Source organism: Pollicipes pollicipes, unplaced genomic scaffold (assembly GCF_011947565.3).
Source record: "Pollicipes pollicipes isolate AB1234 unplaced genomic scaffold, Ppol_2.1 Scaffold_6138;HRSCAF=7277_pilon_pilon_pilon, whole genome shotgun sequence".
NCBI classification, from domain to species: Eukaryota; Metazoa; Arthropoda; class Thecostraca; order Pollicipedomorpha; family Pollicipedidae; genus Pollicipes; species Pollicipes pollicipes.
Window position 1 is genome coordinate 15,767,763 of NW_023596818.1, and position 22,446 is coordinate 15,790,208.

The following is a 22,446-nucleotide window of genomic DNA, read 5'->3' on the forward strand; positions in this document are numbered from 1 at the left end:
GCCTGCGGCGCATGTGACGCCACCTATTGCTGGAATAGCAACGTCACGTGGCGGTAATCAGCGCGCGCCACCACGCCGGAGCAAACGCAGGTGACAGTCATTATTTTGAAAAAAAAGTTTTTACATGCACCCGATGTAGCAAATCAGTTCCGGAGGGGAGTTAATACTGGAGGGGAGCTAGCCAGACTGCACCACACACGTTTTGTCCACCTTTATCATCGAGCGGGCTCTGGCACCATTCCTCTGGCACTACTGGCATCATCCGCGAAAGTTGAGGTACCCATGTCTTACCACACTCCACGTTTTAGCCAAAGGAATCGTGGTGTCTGGTGTTTTCTGTGTTCATGACACGTACTTCTCAGTTCTCATCAAGCTTATTGCACAAAATCATTTTGCGTCATTTCGTGACGTAGAATGTAAATGCAGGAATTGAGCTGTTCCATAAAGTTTCGAGCAAGTCTCAAGATTGTTTTAAATTTAGTAACATAGATTATGCAAAAGTATTAGGCGCATCACAGCCACGCCTATGCGTGCTGTTGACTATGAACTAGGTATATAATGCATAAACAAACGTAGTTTAAGCAAACACCACATTCAGATGCAATGCAATACAATGTTGCTGCATGCAAGCAACCTCTTTTGGACCTAGCAATATGTTTGGCCTTGAGTTGCTCACCTTAGACTTTCGTCATTGCTATGCTAGAATCTTGGCGTTGTAGAGCAAGCCTTATGTTCTATGCACCTAATATTTTTTTCCGGCTTCTGCCATCAGGTGACGGACAGACCTAACTTGTCAGGATCGCTTATTTTGTAATTGCCTTTTTAGTTCATAAAGGATTGTTTAGGTAGGCAAAGCTACGCTAGGCGTTGCCTACCTAGGCACAGCTCAGAAATTTCAACGCTACCTCAGTCGTAAGTCTATGCGATGAGACTGTGGTGCCATTAGGTTTTAACACGTACTCGGCTGAGGGTCAAATTGACCCCCCGAAGGTTTTTCTAGAATGGTTTCTGAACAACGCGGCGTAGCCACGTCAAATTTTTTATGGCTGTAGGTGATTGAATAGTGGATCGTTTGGTCTAAGGAATTAAAATATCTCGTAAGGTCGCTGACCTATGGCAGGTCAAAGTCAGGCCATGGTTTCGACGAGGTCAATTTCTATGGAATCCTTTAATCTGATGCAACAACGGAGTGCTGGATGAGGCCATACATCTCTGAGATGTTTTCTTAGGCAACAAAAATATTTAATGAGCAAATTACGCTGACCTAAGGTCAGATATGAAGGTCGGACCAAGGCCAAAGCCAATCTGTTTTATTACTCTAGGGCTTGCGGTATGGGATAGCTTCTGGTGCTCATTTCGAATTTATTGATGGCAGGAACCGCATTATGCATCTTCCATAGACTTCTCAGAGGTCAGAGTAGGTCACTGACCTAAAATGACCCAGGTCAGTATTTTTTTTTTGCAAACATACTGCCAAGCATAACCTTTGTCGCTTATTCAAATGCAAAACTCAAAGCAGTCTTGCACGATTTTGGTCACCATAACCTTCAAAAGGCCAAACAAGATCACTGACCTCAAATGACCTTTTATTCAGAAACAGTTGTTTAGGTTCTGGATACACTTTGGAGACCAATCAGGAGTTTGACCTTGTTTGACCTTATTTAACCCAAAGGTCATGACCTAGCAACCTCACATTTTGACCTAAGTGAGTTTACGTACAAGTCTACGCACCCCATAAATTGGGTGTTTCTAGCTTTCTTAGTTCCCAAAATCTCAGGGGGTCAGACTGACCCCCCACCCGAGCGAAGGGTATCTAACCGGCCATCCGGGCGCGTGTTAAAGAAAATGGCATTTCATGAGTTATTAAGTACATTTGTGAGAAACATTATGCATATAGATAAGACAGCTCTAATAAACTTATTCCTTGTTCACTGACAAAGGGAATTGACAGAAAGAGGAAAGGATATTTCGGCTCCGTGCCTTTATCGAAATGAATATGTGACGATAAAAGCGTGTAGCTAAAATATCAATGAGTCTGTCCTTCCATTTCCCGGGTTGTTCTACGAAGAATACGGCTATTAGCACTGCCTTAGCAAAGTGGCATTTTTGCAATACATGTGCCTGGCCGACAAGCTCCCACCATTTTACTTAAGAGCTCTTAGCTATGGATTGGTAAACTGTCTAGAGTGAATACTTCAGTAACCTGAATTTTATTATTTGAAGTCGGTAACCCCAGTGCACACTGTAGTAGCACATATGAGTATCGCGTTGCCAAAAATGCATTTTTACCCCCTCATCTATATGCGGTGTTGTTTCCGCGTGCTCGAAAGGATTAATAATGAGCCCATTCACTAGCACAATACACGGTGAAGACCGTGTTGTCCCTAACTGCCTTCAACTCGACATTGGGTGGTTATCATTTATATCTTGGGCACCTACAATAATAAAAACACCTCTAAGAGCTGACCAAACATAGCTATATATTGTACGACTCACGGGCACAGGAACACTCAGCTGCATGACCTCATCAGCAGGAAATTGCTGCAGAAGCTCACCAAACGGTATGCTGTATTTCTTGCCTTGCGCTCTGAAATAAACATCAACATTCTCCTCACCGGTGGACGTAGTGATCATTCCAGGGATGTTCAACTTCAACACATCGGTGCGCTTGCCAAAACTGAGAGGCTGCAGAGGCGTCACGAAAGTGTTTGTGACCACCAAATCAACAGCAATGAATGTAACAAATGACCCCATGCGGGCTTTTCGTCGTGTCACACGTTCACTCCAGAAGTGAGAAAAAAGGACGACTTGGTTTAGGTTTGTCTAACATGGTCTACAAAGCACAACAGACCAACATGTATGCCAGCTCCACGAGGGGTATTCATTGGTATTACGCTTTTCGCTAATTACGCAGACCAGACGAGCATACTCGCTTCTAGCCAAAGTTTCAACCCATCACTCTTCTTTGTAACACCCTATACCATCGCCACAAACAAGCACCACCTGCATCCGCACCACGCAATCAACACAACGTCTATTATCCTAGGCCCAGGACCATCATCTTCCCAGCTTGTTTGCCCGCTGCGAGTCGCCACTGACCGCGAGGCTCTGTTTCACCGCTGCGCGCGCGCTCACAGGTGCCCCCTGCTGCTCCCGTCCCCTCGATCCAGCCCCAATCTGGGCCTGTTTGCGCCGGCTCGAGCCGGCAGCGGCCGAGGGCTTCTTCTTCATCATGCCGAGCGGGTCGGTGCCGAATCTCGCGAACACCTCCTGTTTGAAGGCGTCGAACAGGCGCCGGTTGCTGTTGTTCTGCATCTCGCGCCACGGGGGTCGCGCCTTCCTGCTCTGCAGGCCCCAGTGCACCGCGAACACGGGCGCCAGCACGTGGAATGTGTAGCCGGCGCACAGCGTCTCGTATGCCTGCAATGGGGCGGAGGAAAGCGTGAGACAATGACAAAAACAATTCAAGATAGCTAGACCTATTTTCAAGCCAAGGAGACATTTTTCTCTGTTCATTTCAAACCAAAAGACATATACGCGCACAGCTCCAAGGCCAAGGGCCTCCAAAGCGCCTTCAATGTCTCACTACTTAGTGAAGCCAACTTTGCTGCAACTTCAAAACACTTTGTTCATGCAAATTCCACGTAAATCTAGAAAGCGCAGTGCGCGGCATGCAGTACTGGACCAGCGGAGGGCAGACATTAGACCACGGCTGTGGTCCGTCGGGAAGTATCCGAAATTCTCAGCAAAATATGTGCGGTAGTTAGAGTGCTCCGGTCTGCGCCCCGACAAACCCATCTGACCTGAGTGTTCCGTGTGAAGCCGTAGCCGACGAAGCGTTCGTCATATTCGGGAACGTCACCCCGCGAGACATAGAACGGCTCGTAGAAGAACTCGAAATTGGTGACCGGGTGGATGATGCGGGTCTCTGTAAACTCCAGTACGTGTTTCTCCCACCTGTATCAGGAAAAATGCATGTTAGTGCCTCTATGTGCTCTTCACTTATGCGTATTGTCGACTGCTTATAATAACGCATAACACATTTAGCAATTCTAACGAATGTTTTTGATGGACAGTCTGTAGTGACATCATCTTTAGCTTCGATCTTTACAGGGACTGTTTTACATGTATATGTGATTCTGAACTGAGATTGCTGCGTTCAGGGTTATCCCACTGGGCTCCCACAAATTTGTGCAAACTTTTCACGCCGCTTAATTTGATGTGAACCACAAATAAATGACGTTATAGAAACGTCACACAAATTCTGCCTCTTCAATGGCCACATTGTGTTCAGGGCCAATAAAATATATGCTCATTGACTTAATCGTGTCTGATGTGCGTCAGCACGATTTGCCAAATCAATGGACACCGTTCGCTCTGAACTAGCTGAACGCATTCAATGCAAGTCTCGATTACGGGTATCGTTTTGCGATATTTTGCAGGCATTTGGGCAGTTCTTCTAGTGATGACGAACATTGGACTGGAAATCGAATAGATTAAGAATAGAGCCGTAACCGAGAAAGCAAATGCAGGTAAAATACCATCACAGACAAATATACCAGAGTGTTACGAAAACGGCAAAGGCGTGTGTAAATAGCAATGGTCGGTTTTTCACACACATGAAATAAAAAACCACCTCGCGGCGAGTTAAAGTACTACAAGTGAGTCAGCCCGTCTGCTGTAGCGGAATTTTGACGCGGCCAGTCTGGCTGCGGCTGTGACGTCATAAAACGTTTTTTGACGCAATCGAACGATGGCGAATTGAGGTGCATATCTTCCAAGTAGTGAAATTTTGTTATCTGTGGCAGTCTTCTGCCTTAGAAGCATGCCAGCATTTACAAGTGGGCTTTTCCCAAGACAGCTAATGTTTGCCTCAATATTTGCAAATGAATAGCATTCCATTTAGAGGAGCTGGTCAACATTCGCCTAAGCTTTAGCACTGAGACAGCTATTTCCATGATCATTTCCTGAAATTTGCAGTCATACACTTTTTAATGTTTCGAATTTTGCTGTTTCTGGGCTTGATACACGTGAACTTATGTCCCCTCTGGTGCGTTGCCCAAGAAAAGCCACTCATACATGTAGAACATCACAGAAACATCACGTGAGCACCCCACCTCACTGACTATGTTGTCCTTATGGTCTGTCAAGTGCGCCCACTTAGCCATTCGTGCTTGCAGTAATGCACCGCAAAGTGTCCCAACGACAGAAGGTCGCTGACTAATAGGCACATTTCGCTGCTGATTGCGTGTCTCGATCACGAATCGCGTTTTGTCATGCCTAATACAGACATTTGGGCCACAACTTTGATATGACAGGCGTGAGGCTGAGGATCGAATAAATTAAGAATAGCGCCGGAACCGAGAATGCAAGCGCAAGCAAGGCAGATACCATCACGGAAAAAAATTATACCCACATCACGAGAAAAGGCCAAAAATGCACGCATTTCAGCTCGCTTCTTGAGTTCAAGCACATAAATTCACAACATCACCTTGCGGCGCGTAGAAGTATTACAAGTGAGTCGCGTCATCCACTATAGCAGCAACTCCGAAAAAGATTGCTTGATGTTGGGAAACGGTGAAGTAATGAGGGCTATATTTACTAATAAGTGTTTTTTTTATTTCAAGCAGCCTTTTGCAATAAAAACCATGCCAATAGTTCCAAATGGATTTTTCCATGCAGCTAATGCTTGCCCCCAATACCTTTGCATGTGGAACAACACATTTAACCTAAACTCTCTTGAAATTTTCACGTACAGGAAATGTTACCTACTAGTGGCCGCAATTTATGGTCTCGCGTAACCCTATGCCTATCGTAGTCAGGAAATTTTGTGTGAAAATGACCCTAAGTTATCAACTCCAAGAGTGCTAGTTATGAGCCAGATGTTGCTAAAGCTCTGCAAATTATGATTTATGAGGTGAAACGTCCGAAAAGATGAAGGCTGGAAGGAATTGGTGATATATTTAAGGATTTGATTGTGTATGATCATAAATTTCGTTTAGAAATCATGGGTGGGCTTGGTACAGCTGACATTGGCAAACGGCTGGCGATGTATTGTGTAAAGTCTTCAAGCAATCTAACATAAGTAATAAATGGTAGCTTCTCTGGTACTTCCGTACTTCATTCCTCTGCTGTCCACCCCCCACTGTCCAACATCATTCCCTGCTTCCCATCATTATCCCAACCCCCCACCCCCACCCCACGTCAACCACCCACCGCGAGTTGTTGGTGGCAAACTGGTTGTGAAGAAACACCTTCTCGTGGAAGGGCCGCGCCTTGCGCCGTCGCACCAGCTCCAACAGCTGCGCGGCCGTCTCGGGGAACGGCTGCCGCTCCTCCACCTCATACGTAGGCACGACGAACACGCAGCGGCGGCAACCGGCCACCACGTCCGAGCGCACGAACGCGTCGAGAGCGCGCGCCGCGCTGGCCGCCGGCACCACGTCCACGTCCACGCTGTACACGAACGCCGTCTGGCTGGTCTTGCGCGCCAAGTTGCGCAGTGCGTTCTGCGGGTAGGCGAACCGCTCGCGCCAGGCGAGCATCTTGCGCGGTCGCCGTTGCAGGAGCAGGTTGAGCGCGTGGCGCGGCTGGTGGCAGGGTAGCGTGGGTCGGCCCTGGGCCGTGTCGGGCCGCGCCGGCCACGCCGCCGGAATCAGCAGGCTGAACGTGACGCGCTCGCGCACGGCGGCGCTGCAACGGCGCAGGTAGGCGACGTAGGTTCGCACGAGCGCATGCTCCACGTCCGGCGCGAACACGGCCGCCGAGATGGGGCCCGTCCAGCGCTCGGCCAGCTCGGCTAGCTGGGAGAGCCGATCGAGCGAGGCTTGTGTGGCCAGAGTGACGCTGTACTCGGTGGCCAGCCGCGCCTGGCCAGCGCCCAGCACGGCGAACGGCAGCAGCTGCCACTGGCGGTGTCGGTCCCATACCGGTAGCCGCGAGATCGGCCCGGCCGAGAACCCCGGTCCGGCCGACGACGACGGCGGCGGCGAGGCGCCCACCGCTAGCAGAGGTGGTGCCGGCTCGGCGGGCGAGACGGCACGGGCAGGGCGAGGCGCCACGACAGGCAGGGTGGCGGCGGCCGGGTCCGAGCCGCAGCAGTCCTCGTCTTCCGCCGCTGAGCGTAGACTGAGCAGACGCAGCGAGAGCAATACGTTGGACACCAGCACCACCATCAGTAGGCTGAAGAGGCGCGGGCTCCGCGGCCGGCACAGCATCTGCGGCAGAACCGGACAGAACCAGATGGAGACGGCCAGAACACGGGAGACCCGATGCCAGTTATATGGAGGGAGAGAGAGAGAGAGAGAGAGAGAGAGAGAGAGAGAGAGAGAGAGAGAGAGAGAGAGAGAGAGAGAGAGAGAGAGAGAGAGAGAGAGAGAGAGAGAGAGAGAGAGAGAGAGAGAGAGAGAGAGAGAGAGAGAGAGAGAAAGAGAGGAACCTGGTCAGAAATACGGTGGTGGAGTACCGCGTCTTGCGTCCTTGGATACTTAAATGAAACCCATGTAGCCATTGGGGGAAAATTTATTAAGAAAGTAAAATTACAAGCCAAGGTGCATGATTGGAAAACCTAGTGAGAAAAGTTCTTAAGTGAGCTGCTTTCATGTTTCCTCTCAAACATAAAAGTACACACTACCTGGCATTCGGTATTTTTCCGAAGTCAAGCTCGTGATCTTTTCGCTCCTGCGGTGCTCTTTGTGCACAAGTGCTTGTGATCTTTGTGCTCTTAGTGTAGGCTGTTATTTGGTGCCATACATCATTTAAAACTCAGTTATTTGAAGCGACAGGCAAACGATGAATTTCAACACTTGACAACTCTGAACAACGACCTCAAAAGAATTCAGGATTGGTAATTATCGCGACCACCGCTACTCTCGAAACAGTTGTATTGCCACTGTCATTCTCAAACTACTTTTCACCACTGTCAATATTGCTCGTTATGTAAACCCTAAGCACAGGAAAAGTGGGGCCAATGCACTGATTACCAGCTCACCGTGTATGCACAATGGACGTTAGCGCTTAAACGTGCGTATGATGTGCAGTGTAATAATGATCGTTGGTTTCAGCCAGCAGATAGGTCACAGCTTGTTCGGTACTCATAGCACATCTTAAAACTGCGAGATTATTGAAAGAGCTAAGGAATGTGGAGAGAACTACGGCCATTCCCGTGTCACAGTGATCCAGACTCCGAAGAAACGGGTGCCGTCGTACACTGGGTAGGGGTATGGGACCCAAGGATAGGATCGACTGCAGGACGACATTGTGACTCTCAGGAGCAGGACTCTTCGTGGGTGACCACAGCGAAAATCTCCTATGCCGAAGCATTGTGGGACGCAGGGTGGAGCATTGGAGCAGGCAAGTAGGAGGGCGGTTGTCTAAGAACATGCGATTGCATAAAATCTAAGTAGCTAGCTTCTAATTTAAGAAGCTAAGGTTTTGCTTCGTTCCGTGTCGTTTTCGTTTCGTTTCTTTTTCGTTCCATTGCCTTAGTACATGCAGCCCAGTGCCTTTACAAGGGCATTAGGCTCTAGGGACTCATCAGTGCCAAAAGGCTTGGCCGTGCTAACTGAGATCCACATTACATCGCTGGGATATGAGTGAATATTACGTCACTGGAAGCGGCGCCCCAGACGCCGACAGCCTGGCTTATTGACGCAACGGTTCAAGCGGGAACCGATCGTTTAACACGCGCTCGGGTGAGGGTCAGTTTGACCCCCTGAAATTTTCTCCAAAATGTTTTCTGATTGGCGCCGCGTAGCCGCACCAAATTTTGCATTCACGTAGACAATTGAATAGGGGATCGTTTGGTATCACGGATTTAGATGTACCTTGTAATGTCACTAACCTATGGCAAATCAAAGTCAGGTCATGGTTTTAGCGAAGTTAATTTCTAGGGGATTGTTCAATCTGATGCGACAATGGAATGATAGACGAAGCCATACACCTCTAAGATGCTTTCTTAGACAACAAAACAATTGATTGAACAAATTACATTGAACGAGGGTCAGGTATGAAGGTTGGGCCAAGGTCAAAACCAACCTGTTTTAATACTCTAAGGTTTACTGCATGTGGTAGTTTGTGGTGTTCAATGAACTTATTAATAATAGGAATCGCATAGCGCATTTTCCATGGATTTCTTAAAGGTCAGAATGGGTCACTGGCTTAAAACGACTCAGATCAACATTTTGTTTTAGGAACACACTGCATAGCATAATCTTTGCCGCGGATTCGCACAAAACTCGAATAATTCTTGTATGACTTTGGTCACCAGCATCTTTGAAAGTCCAAACAAGGTCACTGACCTTAAATGAGCTGTGAATTTTTGCTTAGGAGAAGTGTCTAGCTTGTGGGGGCACTTTGGACACCAGCCTGGAGTTTGACATTTTTGCCTTTGAATTTGACATTTTGACCTTATGCGACCCAAAGATCATATCCTAAAAACCTAAACCTTTGCAACAAGTGAGCTCACGTACAGGCCAATACATCCTGTGAATTTGGTGTCTCTAGCTCTCTTAGTTTCTGAGATCTCAGTTGCCCAATATACCACCACCCGAGCGAAGGGTATCCAACCGGCCACCCGAGCGCCTGTTAATCTAAGGCTGAAACAAAGCTTCGGCAAGACGAATGAACGATTAATTTCATTGTTCGCTGCCGGGTCATGGATCGATTACCACGAACACGCCACTTGTCACATTGCAAGGTGGGTACCATAGCAACGCCCTAACTGATGATCCTGTGGCCCTCGATGCCGTGGAAAGCAACTGTAACGCGAGCATTGGCTGACCTACAGCCGTAACGAGCGTGCCGTATACCGCGAGTGCTTTGCACGCATGCCGTGTTCAGCAACCATTTGACTTTGTCAGCAAGGCACTTAACATGCATATGATTTTGCTGTGCTTTTGATGGTGCAGCCAGCGATAAAGGTTTCTTTTACTTTTGTTTATTTTGCAAAAATCGGTACAGACCTTCCCATGGGATGGATTCTTGGATTAGTGTACATACTGAGTGGCGGGCCTGATTTGAGGAGGGGCCACTAGGCATTTTCAATATGATTAAAGCGGTGGAGGTCGAAATGATTCTTTAACTATCACGGTTCTGATTCTTTTCTTGTTAACTAATGTTGGGTGTCATTTCTTTGCCATTCCGCGACAGCCAGGGACGCGGGAAGGTGTCACAAGGGGACTATTTCAGCTTCAAATGTCAGTATTCACGATTGATCGCAAAGTATGGGAAAATGAAGGGCCTCATGATGCTGTACATGGACCCAGTGTTGACAAGGGGTCCCCAGGTCCACCTGAGGCGATATGCTTGACAGGCCCAGGGACGGAACACTGCCTGGCAGAGGGACTCTCTTAATCGGTGGCCCTCCGACAACGACAAAAGGCATGATAAATGACGACGGAAGTGTCCACAGTGAGACAATGGAAGACCTTGCATGTGAGACCTTGTGAGACCTTACGTTAGTCAGGTGGCCCTAGTACCGAATACGGGGGGGGGGGGGGGTGCTCTTGTCCTGTTTCGGCCGGGGGATTAATAAGTTGAACTGGGGTTTCTGCGATGATTATTGGACGCCTTGCACTGGTAAGGGATCATTTTGTGTCATTCAGGCCCCCCTGCGTCAGTGGACCTCAAGCGTCCCGTATGGAACGATGCGTGGTGTATCCCCCTGAGGACCTTCGGATCCACCTGGGGGCTTTGGACTTTGCTTCACCTGAATGGTTGCCGTTAGGTACACTGAGCTGGAACAGGAAGGTCCTCCAATACCTGACCCGGAAAATGTGATGGGCCACTTCGTGTTCTTCCCTCAGTGCAACTGCATGAAAAAGTAATGGGACGTGTAAGTATTCAACCGTCAGATCCGTCAACGCACGCGCTTGATAGGGCACATACTGATGAATTAAAAAGCGCATATCATGGTCAGCGACTTGGTTTTGCCCAGCCTGGCATTGGTACCTGGCTGAGCAGCGTTTGTTGCGGGAGCGCTGACCCCAGCATACGACCGTGGAATTCCGAGTCAACAGCAGAAGTTTGCAGCGGAGCATGCCCCGATGCTCGGCACGGTCCTCCTGTCGTCTGTCACCTGAGCCTTAGCATGGCCGCTGTCACCGACCGCAGGCCACCCAGTCAGAGGCCAATGGTGAGCGCCAGCAGCGACTGCAGTCTCGAACGCACCTCGCCATGGATGGGTGAATCGGAACGTAGGCGCTCTCACCAACTGAGCTGTCGGGACGGACAACACCGCTACTCCAACGGTTGAGTGGTAACTCAAGCTCCTAAATTTAAGAGAAAAGTTGGCCAAAGTCGGGAAGAAACCGGTTTTTGTTTATTTTGTTGATATTATATGGGGATTTTCAGCTATCTTTAACTTTTCGACCTCCACCCAAATCATGTTACGAAAGTGCGTCTTAGGGTTCATTCACACAGCACACAGACGTATGATGTGCCAAAGATCATAGTAAGCTGCCATTGCGTTTGCAGCAAAACGTTTGGAATGGTTTGCAACTGAACCACCACTGCCAACGGTGATTATAAGCGCACTCGTCCAGTGGAAAAATAACAAACCACTAAGTAAAGTTAGTTTTCAACCGCAAGAACTTCGACCATGCATCCAATCTGGTGAAGAAACTGCGGTGGTGTCGTGCCAGGAACCTAGCCAAGCACCGCACACTATGCCTCGCGCACGAGGTGCGCCGTTACGAGTCAGCGGCGCTAGCTGCGCCCCCCCCCCCCCCCCCTTCCCCGATGCGGAGACCGGAGACGGGACCGCCCGTCAGGACCATCACTTGTGAGTACCCCGCTCTCACCTCGAAATGTGGGGGGGGGGGGGGTTCTCCTTCCGGGATACGACCCCTCACAGTTGCCACCCGAGCCTCTGCGGTTGCCCGCGCCCCGCCATTTATCCATCACCTAAGACGATATTTGTCCAGTGTGGCGCCTTTGCGAGGCTGATGGGATATCCCTCCCGAACGTGCTGGATTTAGTCTTACTATGACCTGTATGCTGCGGAGGTAGACACATTCTGAGGTGGTGGTCTGTTTCTGACGTTTTAGCTCTTTCGCGAGAACCCACGAGACAATGTGGTTTGCTTTAATCACAGACTTTTCTACTACAGCATCCTAACACACAAAAGACACTTCCCCACAGCCGTGAGGCACGGAGAGATCTTTGTCGAAACGAAGGTATGTGTCCTGATCGATAGAAGTTGACTTTGTTCTCCAACGCGCAGTGCCGTGGACTACAAACCACGTGCTGTACGTTAAGAGCGTTCGGAAGAGCATAGCGGTTCGAATATACCCCTGCAGGCTGTTTATCAGCTCAGGCATACATCATCATGATCATCATCACGATCATCACCATCGATATGAATGAATCAAGAGGCTGATTCGCTACGGTGTTCGCAGAGGCGCACGCAGAATTCCGCAATGGTGGGGAAAAGGTGGCCAAACTTATGTGTTCCGCGTATAGTTGACCCGATGGCTGGCCTGTCCGTGGCATCACTGCACGCGCAGCTACATTTTTCAAAAATCGCGAACTTTCGAAGCATTTGAAACTTCCTGCTCAAAGACGCGTTCAGCGGTGGCTGGTAGTGATGTGCTCTGATCACTGTTCGCGGTGTTCCAGACTGATACTGCTGTGCAACGCGGGAAAGTGGACCCGATCTACCCTCATCAGTCGGTTGAATGCTCTGGCTGCTGATGCTAATGATTGTATTTTCATTCGCAATTAAGTTGTCATGTCCATTTGCGTTTGACTGCGCGTGCGATGCAGTGTTTATCAGTGGCTATATCGCCGAGGAAGGCATGATCGTCCGGCCATGCTGGGCTACTTACCCAGCGCTGACCTGAAGGGCACAACAGAATTATAGGAGATAAGACAGTAGTATTAGCACTATTCCTCGTAAAAACCAGGAGAATGGAGATATAGTTAGGTTGATATTTCGGCAGCATGCCTTTATCGAAACAATAGCAGAAGAAGCTTTTTACGAGGAATAAGGCTGATCCTACTGTCTTATCTATGTTAATAATGTTCCTCGCTCGTGCACCGGACAACTTACGTAAGAATTGTGGGAGGATGGATGCGAGTGCTGCTTTTTGAGTTGCATAACACTGCTAAGAAGCCTTAGAGATTTGTGACCTGTATAGTGATTTCTTTGGAATGTCAAACGCGTATAAAATAATTTATGAAGCACTATTTCATTGACGACAGCTGGTCGATGCTTCTTTGCCATTCGTCCACCCGCTCTCATCTGGCATAGTCGCTGATGATCCGCCATAGCTAGAGCTGTTCGGAATCGCTGGCGCACAAGTAGATATTTAATCTCGCATCCAGCCTTACCCACTGCATAGGTATGACAGAATTTTGCGAGAATCTGGGCTGACCAGACTGAAATGCGTCCGCCGGCTGCCGGACTTAGGCTGTACTCACCATTATTTGCCGTTTGCAAGTTTTTGAAGTTAGAAGGCTTGTTTGACCCCAGCGCCAAGTCACGCCTCGTCCACGCACCGTGCCGCCCAGACACCTGGCGCGCTGGAAACGGAGTCACGCAGCTCACCCCGAAGCCCGGGGGAGGAATGCGGCCAGGGTCACGACAGGTAGCGCTGGAAGTGTGGTCAAGACAGACCACTGTGGGGAGAGAGCTCGCGGCGCCCCCGAGGACCCCACCGCAGCGGACCCGGTCACCAACTGCCCCACGCCGCACGCCCGACCACCGCACTGTACCGGGGTCGGTCACCAACCGCCCCCACGCGCCACTCACGGGGTCTCGACCGCCGCCGGCCGGAACCGGAAGGGCGGCGGGCTGGCGGCCGAACGGGTCGATGTGGCGGCCGTCGCCAGGCCCGGTGAATGTTTCAGGCCCGTGAGAGCGTCCCTGGTCGGCCGGCCGGCCAGGGCGGCACCGCCTGGTCGCCCTCTGGCCAGCGACGTGTGGAGGGCGAGCCACGTCCATGGCTGGCGAGTTAATGTCAGGGACCGTGATCTGCACGGCGTGCAGGCTGGTCTGTGGCCGTACTAACCCAGCCAAGGTGAATCAACGATCCAAACACACTTTGTCGTCTAACCTGATTCCTTTGGTTGCTAGACAGATTCTTTGCTGCTGCTGGTGTGAATTTTTGTCATTTAGTAAGTTGTGCATATTCAGTGCATAAGCGAGGACATTATTCACGTAGGTAAGACAGCAGTAGTGGCATCATTCCTCGGATAAAAACCAGTAGAATGGAGATATAGTTGGGTTGATATTTCGGCAACATACCTTTATCGAAGCAATAACAGAACACTAGACTAGACTACACTAGACTTCTGCTATTGTTTCCATAAAGGCATGTTGCCGAAATATCAATCCAACTATATCTTCATTTTCCTGGTTTTTATTCGAGGAATGAGGCTAATACTATCGTCTTTTTGTCCATGAGTTGATGATGTAGGAGCGAAACTATGTACGTATACATCCGTCCACCATTGTCGGTTCCAAACGATGCGGATGGATCCAGGCAAGCACTCTCCACCCAGCAAGGCAGAAAAGGCTCCTGCTGGAGCAAGAATGCGGGACACATTTCATCAACATCCGCCGGAAGGGCGGGGACTTAACTCCTGCCGCGAGTGAGCAATCCCAGTAAAATACTTGACTCGGTTGCAAGCAGAATGAACTAGACTCACGAAAAGCAACGCTATAGGTTCATGCCCTGTGAGGAGCGTGACCTGTGCAGTGACAGGTATGCAAGGATGACGGCAGGTATAAGCTGTCCAGTTCACACACACAGATCATGAAATCACGTGCCAGCGATTTGAGTCGGGCGTGAGCAGCGGTAGTTCATGTACGGCATCGCTCTACAATACTGACTGCTGACACCGCACCATGCCCGACCGACTCTTCCCAGAGGAGTGATATACAACTGTTACATCATTTCTTGTCTCCATGGCTCGCCCGCATTCAGACCATCAGTGACAGCTGCTTGCTCCCACAATACGGTCGTTCAGTGTCGGTGCTTGTGTATTTATGCAACTGGCTTCTTAGCTGAAGGCAACCAGATTGTTAAGAGCGACCCGTTGCAAAGTAGAAGCTTAAAATGGCTTAGGTTGAAATCACTACGGCCGTATCAAGCAAAACAACTTCTTGCCTATAACTGGTATTTTATTGAATTTTGCTTATGAGCATTTGCATGATATTTCAAAGATCATTTCACTGCAGTCACAAGGAAACAATTTTAATGTCGCTAGTAAATATGAGAAAATGTGGGACACAGCGTAGAAATAGAAAACAAATGATCACGGTTCGACGACAGGCTGTCGACTACGACCACATCATCTCCAGTCCAAGTTCACGTTGCTGGACTTAGCTTGAGATGAGCAAACAAGAGCACGACAAATGGATTAGCTCCAGATTTCAGTGCATTGTCAGCGCCGACCAATCACACTGCTGCTCCCACCTACGCGCTCGTGAGCACCGCATCTTCGCCGTCCCCACGACGGTCCCCTTGGGGCCTCTCCTCCACCCGGAGCGCCTCCTCCGACCAGCAGCTCCCCCAGCGACCCCGCCGCTCGCGCTCCGTCGTTACCACGTACGTGCCGTCCCGGCGTCCGACCGCGGCAGCGCCGGCGCCGGCGGGACGGAGCCGCCGGCACCGGCGCTGCGCGAGCCCCGCCGCCGGGCCCAGGTCCATCACCAGCAGGTTCTTGTGCACGAAAGAGACGCGGCTTGGCGACTGCGTGGCGCGGCTGACCAGCCTGCCGCCCTCGGTCGCCACGCACTCCAAGCCGCAGCGGCACGTGGGCGGCCCGTGGCTGCGCACGCCCGTCACGTGTACGGCATGCTGCTCGTGCAGCTCGTAGAACACGTCATGGCTGCTATGGCGCTCCGGCAGTCCGTCGGCGTCACCGCGCTCGGCCGCCACCGCGCCGGCGCTCGCCGCCTCCATCGGCTCGCTAGAGCCGGACTCTGACCCTGACTCGCCACGCAGGCTGACGGTCGCGTCGCTGGTGTTGCGCCTCGCGGTCATCGGCTCCGACGCGTCCGGCGGCGGCGCGGCGCTGGCCGCGGAGGGCCGCTCGGCTGGGGCAGCGCCAGAGGTGGGCGAGGCGCGCCTCAGGTTACCGCTCTCACACGGGTGCTGTTCGGAGTCGGTCGGGCCTGTGCCGCCAGAGCTCGGCGGCTGGCTGGGAACAGCCTGACCAGAGGGCGACACGTCCGGGACGGAGTTGCCCGCAGCGGAGCCTCGCTCCTGTCCTGAGGTGGCCGGGTCTTGCCTGCCCCTGTCCGGCTCTTGGCTGGGGACTGTCGGCTGCCCGTCCGGGGACGAGTCGCCAGCCGTCCGGCCTCGCTCCTGCCTCAATGCAGGCTCGGCCGAGCTTTGACCGGCGTCCTTTGTCGCGAGTGCGGCGACAGTCGGACAGAAAGGCTGTGACGCCGACGCGCCCTTTTCACCTGTCTGACACTCCATCGAGGGCGTCCAGCGGATCTGGAACTTTGGCCGCGGCTGAAAACCATCCCGGCAATCGTCACATAGGACGACATTGGCACTGCATGGGACTGCAATAACGCTACGTTACACTGCAATGGCGCACTGTGCCTTTGATGTCGTCGACAATCACACAGCACGTCACCTTTTAGTATCTCGAACTACGCAAGTGTTTTATTAGCGAGGTACTTAAAAGGTATAAGAAAAAGGCTGTAAGAAGACTTCCCCCCCATGGCGCTGCAATTATGAAACTGTTTTGCAACCAAAGAGTCGAACCCTGTTCGCCTCATCGTATCTCTTCTCGTTACTTAATGACACGTCCCTACTAGCAGACGACTAGACGCTCGTGAGGGACGCACGCTGTGAGAGGGTGGGGCGCTAGCCGGGCAATGACGGAACGGCACGAAGGTACGCTGCCTGACTGCGGTCCGATTCTGTCGCGCCAGGCGCTCCGCGTACTCCAGCTGTCTCCTCATCTTGTCTTGCTGAAACATCCGCCACCGGTCAGCCTTCTAGTCCCGCTCGGCCGATTCAGGGCCGGCTTAACTGTTAAGAGTGAGAGCAGGGCGCAGTCGGGCTGAGCTGTCGGCGGGTGGGAGAAGGGCACAGTCGGGCTGAACTGTCAAAAGGTGGGAACAGGGTGCAGTCGGGCTGAACTGCCGACGAGTGGGAGGAGGGCGCAGTCCGGTCTGATCTGTCGTAGGGTGGGAGGGGCCAGTCGGCTGAACATGTCAAAAGGTGGAAAGGTGCAGTCGCGAGCTGGAGAGGGGCGAGGGGCGGGGGGGGGGGTGTGGGGGGGAACGGGTCGGGAACTGCCGAAGTGGGAGGAGGCGCGTCGGGCTGAACGTGCGATGGGAGGAGGGCGCAGTCGAGCTGAACTGTCAAAAGGTGGGAACAGGGTGCAGTCGGGCTGAGCTGTCGACGGGTGGGAGAAGGGCACAGTCGGGCTGAACTGTCGACGGGTGGGAGCAGGACACACTCGGGCTGAGCTGTGACGGGTGGGAGAAGGGCACAGTCGGGCTGAACTGTCGACGGGTGGGAGAAGGGCACAGTCGGGCTGAACTGCCAAAAGGTGGGAGGAGGGCACAGTCGGGCTGAACTGTCAAAAGGTGGCAGCAGGGCACAGTTGGGTTAAACTGTCGAAGGGCAGAGGCAGGGCATAGTCGAACTTTACTGTCGACGGGTGGGAGCAAAGCGCAGTCGAGCTATTATGTCGACAAGTGGGAGCAGTGCACGGTCGGGCTCTTTCACCTCAGGCATGGAAAGGGAAACGGTTGTGTGCAGTCACGCTTGCGCGCAAAATCAATCATCGAATTTCGGAACGGATCGGAGTCGAAACGTTACAGGAAATCCCAGTCACAAACAAGGATGCGCATCTTCAAATCGACACTCATGCACGTGTTGCTGCCAAGCCTATATTGACAGTTATATCGCGTTTAGTCATATATATATATATATATATATATATATATATATATATAAGTGTGTGTGTTGGAATATTTTCGCAGAATTCTTTCTTTGATACATGTTTGATTAAAAATAACTGCTGACTCAGCATTGACGAGCTTTTTGATGCGTCGTTCTAGTTTCCGGGCCTTTGACTTTGCGTCATCGCTTAGATTAAAGATGGCTCGCACAAAATTACTCATATATTCATCACTCCTTTCATTCTAACGTTTCGAGATCTTACCTCATGTTCGGAGAAGACTAAATTGCACAAGAAATAAGTTTTGAGTTTTAAAGGATGAAAAATTGTGCACTACTGTTGGTGATGAATATATGAGTGATGTTGTGAATAAAAATGTTGAGTGATTTATATGAATATATGAATATATGAATATATGAGTGATGAATATATGATGAGTGATGAATATATGAGTAATTTTGTGCGAACCATCTTTAATCTAAGCGATGACGTAAAGTCAAAGGCCCGGAAACTAGAACGACGCATCAACAAGTTCGTCAATGCTGAGTCAGCAGTTATTTTTAATCAAACATATATATATATATATATATATATATATATATATATATATATGCTCTGCTTCGCCAAATCTGACGTAAAATGTCAATATTCTGTCATGGGGCGTTTCAGTTTTGCTTGCACCTGCTCCAATCTGGCCTTTTCTCCTTTTTTATTTTCTTTCTTCGTTCTCTCCATATCCTATCGTAAAACTAATGATCGACACATGTGCATTGGTTGCGGGATAAGTATTTGCAGGCCAACCCCCGATGTCTTACCGAGGGGGGTCAAGCCTAAAGGACCAGTTAGTGCATGCAAAAACAAAAAAGACTGAACGGTCCGGCGAGGGGCAGATAGGAGTGCGAAAAACTGCATAATCTGTCGGCGCATTTGTCAGAGCATGATTTAGTAAGCAACACAAAAGGAACGCAAAATTTTGCGTACGTATGATCAAACGATTAGATGTAAAACAAGCAAGGTCATATATGGTGTTCACTGTCATGCGTGTGAATGTGAACGTTACATCTGAAAGACCCCTAATACTTTATCTACCCTTTCGGCAAACCATTTTTCAACTATCAAAACAGAGGGAGCATCAATAGTCCACTCTGTATCCATCCACTTCAACTTATTGGAACACTCGATGCATGATGCAATATTGGTTGGCCTGGGAAGGGTGTGGCGCAAAAATGTGATGTATAGGAGGTTCAGAGGGTGAAAGTGGGTTTGTATGCTGAGAGCAACACATCTTCGAGGGGGTTCAACGGAAAAACCGAAATGTAATGTGCGAAATGTGTCAAAGACGCAACCTATAAAGGGCACTATCTCACAACCAGTTTGCATGCGTCGATTATTAGTTTTGTGATAATACGTAGACAGAACGGATTGTCCAGACTGAAGCAGGTTTCGAAAGAACTGATGCGTCTCACTTCAGAATGTTGGTATACATATGTATATGCATATACGCATACGCATACATACGCGTGCATATATGCATATACAAATATATATGATATATATATATATATATATATATATATATATATATATATATATACATATACATATATATCGTGTTCAGTGATGTTGTTACAGTGAGTACCCATGCTTCTCTGACAGGCGTTTCCCACCCATTATTGTGTAGCCGGCTGCCCGACACGGCATCTCTCAGCCTCACAGCCGCCCATGCATCAGCCACCGGCACAGACCACCACCAACAGCTGACCCTCTGTTTGACGAGGTCCGGGTCGGGGCCCAGCAGACCGAGCCGGATGTACTGGCGCGGGTACGGCTTCAGATTGGGGCGGAACGCCACCGGATCGCCGGTCGCCCGCCGCTGCGGCGAGCGGGGGCTCGTGGCGCGTGCTGCTGGCGCGCCGGCGCTGCCGTTGGCGGGAGCCTTCTCCGGCGGCGCAGGGGCTGCCGAGCTCCCGTTGACAGGGCGGGGACTGGTGACCCGCCGCTCCGAACGCTTCGTCTTCAGTACGTGTGGAAGAGTAGGCGTCTGGGGGTAGATGCAGCTGTTACATGCGTTTGGGTATAACTGCAACGGCCTCGCTTATCGAGGGACTGATGCACGTGAATAAGCTCTCATTTTTGGCTGCATTTGTGGCATTTTAGGTAAAAGCGTGGCCAAGGTTCCAGAATGTCGTCCCGTTTCTACAGTACACATGAAACAGCCAAGCATTGACGCTCGCCGGACAAGGAACGGCATCAGGCGCTGCCATGATATTCTACGGGAGTAACGTAGTCACCAAACACAGGAAGTTACCGAACGTGTCACCTAGTGAGTTGCCAACATTTTCACGCATTCTGTACAATTGAAATATCGCTGCCGTCATAGCCTAACGCCTTCCTGCATGTGTTTGTTGCATCTTATCGGATCGCTTGATGATGAAGTCCTGACAAGTGCAGCCAGTCCTGGCGATCAAAAGTGAAAAAGGGTAAGTGCGCAGAATGAAAAACATGGGGGGATATTTTGTACCTTTTTGACCCGATTTTGAATGTCTTACTGAATTCTAGCCATTGTGTGGTGTAGTCTGACTAGCGTTGCCAGTGCTTGTTAGGTGCCGTTCCATCTTCGAAAATTGAGATGACAGATTAGGATGGGGTGGCGCAGCGCATTCTGCTCGCACTTTGATTCATATTTTCTACTTGTGAACACTATCCCTCGCCCTGCGAGCAATTTTCACCTTCGTCGTCGCACCAGGGCATTGGAGGACCCCTAGGATACAAGAAGTCAGCAAGCTAGAGTTATGGAGAAAACGGAGCTGAAAACACTCCTCAAATTATACCACATAGGTGTGACTAACCGATGGTGAATGCAAACTATGCCGTGAAGTTACTACATAGGGGTTAAATTAAGACTTTTTATGCCTCTCCTTCTAGCAACATTGTAAAAAAGGCGCTCCTAGGTCTCAGCTCATAGTTCATAGAAAACTAACTCAGAAGAGCACTAGTGGCGATCGACAGATGTGACCTGAACTTTGTCACGTCAGGTCCAACGGGAGGGGACTATTGTTGCATCGACCCGTCCGCTATATGAGGAACTAAACAAGCCACATTAATGGGGATTAAATCGTTGGAAAGCTTTCCACGTGTATAAGACGTGCGAAAATAGGATTTAAGTAATTTCTTATTCCATGAGTCAAGTCTGGTCAAAAATATCAAAATTTGACCTATCTTTACCTTTAATGACATAGCCTTACGACGACAGCCAGAATGATGGTAATCTTGTTCATACTGGTAGCATTAGATTCATAATTTAAGCCGTCTAGAAACTTCTTTGGAGTGCATTTGCTGCGAAATCCACTCCAAGTGTGCAGCGCCGTTTGTTACCTCTGAGCAAAATGCTATCAAAATGACCTCAAAGAGAAATAAAGGCTCAAGATTTAAGCACCATGCTCACAACCATTTAAAAGTTGTTCACCAAAACACTTAGAGAAGCTCTTCAGGCGCATCCGATTAACTGACCGCTATCTGTTTCGTACGCTCATTTGAACATACGTACGTACGCAGCCTAAGGGGCAGGACATGGGGATATAACCCCTCAGTCAAAAAGTTTACACCACATACTGGGCCCTTTTGCATGACTGCGGTCCAAATTCACAGGAGTTCGGAGAAACTATGACATTTATCCCCCTCCCCTCTTTCTCCGACGAAGATGTTTGCTTGTTGCCTGTTTGAACGTGTTATGACAGACACGGTGACGTGTCTCTTACCTTGCTTCGCTTGCCTTCTGAGGAAGTTGAACTATCTTCGAGTAAGATCAGGCATGGCTTGCTTGCACGATGGTACTGGTGTTCTAGGAGTGTCGGGGCACTCTGCTCCATCTGACGGGATTAAAGACCAACGTGTATTCAGCGACAAGCGTGAGCCGTGGCCTTGGTGCAGCCGGACCACCATGCGTGCCGTCGGGGCTTTACGACGTGAGCAGCTGCTGAGGCTATGTGCCGTCGCCTACCTCTCTTCCCGGCAGGACAGCTAGGCAACGTGGGGAATCTGGTTTTCCAGACGCACAGCTTAACCAGTACACTGTCGAGAACCCTGTTCCCTTATGAGAGCTATCAAGGGTGGATCCAAGGGGACGGGTAACCGGGTTATACCCCTATCCCCCCTCTCCATCCAAGACGGTCGTATTCGGGTAGCAAATAACACTTTATGGACTCTGGAGAAAATCCCAAAAGTTTTAATTGGAAAAATATGCTTTAGACTCTATGACGTACAAAAAAGGATTCACGTAAGTCATTGAAAATCGAGAAATCCTTTATATTTTGGCGTCAAGTTGGGGTCAAAATAAAAAAAGGACGGGAGCCCCCACCGAAAAAAGACAGATTCCCCCGCCAACGCTGCGTTGGTATCTGCCTTCAAACGTTATACGCCAGTGCCACGTAAAAATAATCATGAGAGTCTTGCGATAAATGGCGCGCAAAAGTTTTCTCAACGCTGCGTAATAAGATGGCAATGCAGGTACAGTAACTAATCGGCCAATGAGACTTAATTGACAGCGCGCCACTCTTCACCGCCCCGAAG

General features: G+C 50.0%; 1 protein-coding gene across 1 annotated transcript; it reads right to left on the minus strand.

Annotated features, from left to right (window-relative positions):
• Positions 1 to 2,519: 2,519 nt before the first annotated feature.
• LOC119105362 (uncharacterized) lies at positions 2,520 to 21,155 on the minus strand. The gene is made up of 8 exons (XM_037228831.1): positions 21,123 to 21,155; positions 19,640 to 19,750; positions 16,418 to 16,469; positions 15,660 to 15,937; positions 6,930 to 7,217; positions 6,217 to 6,869; positions 3,804 to 3,957; positions 2,520 to 3,420 (listed from the first exon to the last, which is right to left on the minus strand). The coding sequence occupies exons 1-8, from the start codon at positions 21,153 to 21,155 to the stop codon at positions 3,058 to 3,060; spliced, it is 1,932 nt and encodes a 643-aa protein (XP_037084726.1). The 3' UTR covers positions 2,520 to 3,057.
• Positions 21,156 to 22,446: the final 1,291 nt, after the last annotated feature.

Coding starts and splice junctions, on each gene's coding strand:
- LOC119105362 (XM_037228831.1), bottom strand. CDS start 21,155: ATGAACAAGATTACCATCATTCTGGCTGTCGTC. Junction 7,218..15,659: donor TCGTGCACAAGAACCTGCTG/GTGATGGACCTG, acceptor GTTCTGCCGCAG/ATGCTGTGCCGGCCGCGGAG. Junction 3,958..6,216: donor TTTGCCACCAACAACTCGCG/GTGGGTGGTTGA, acceptor TTCCTGATACAG/GTGGGAGAAACACGTACTGG.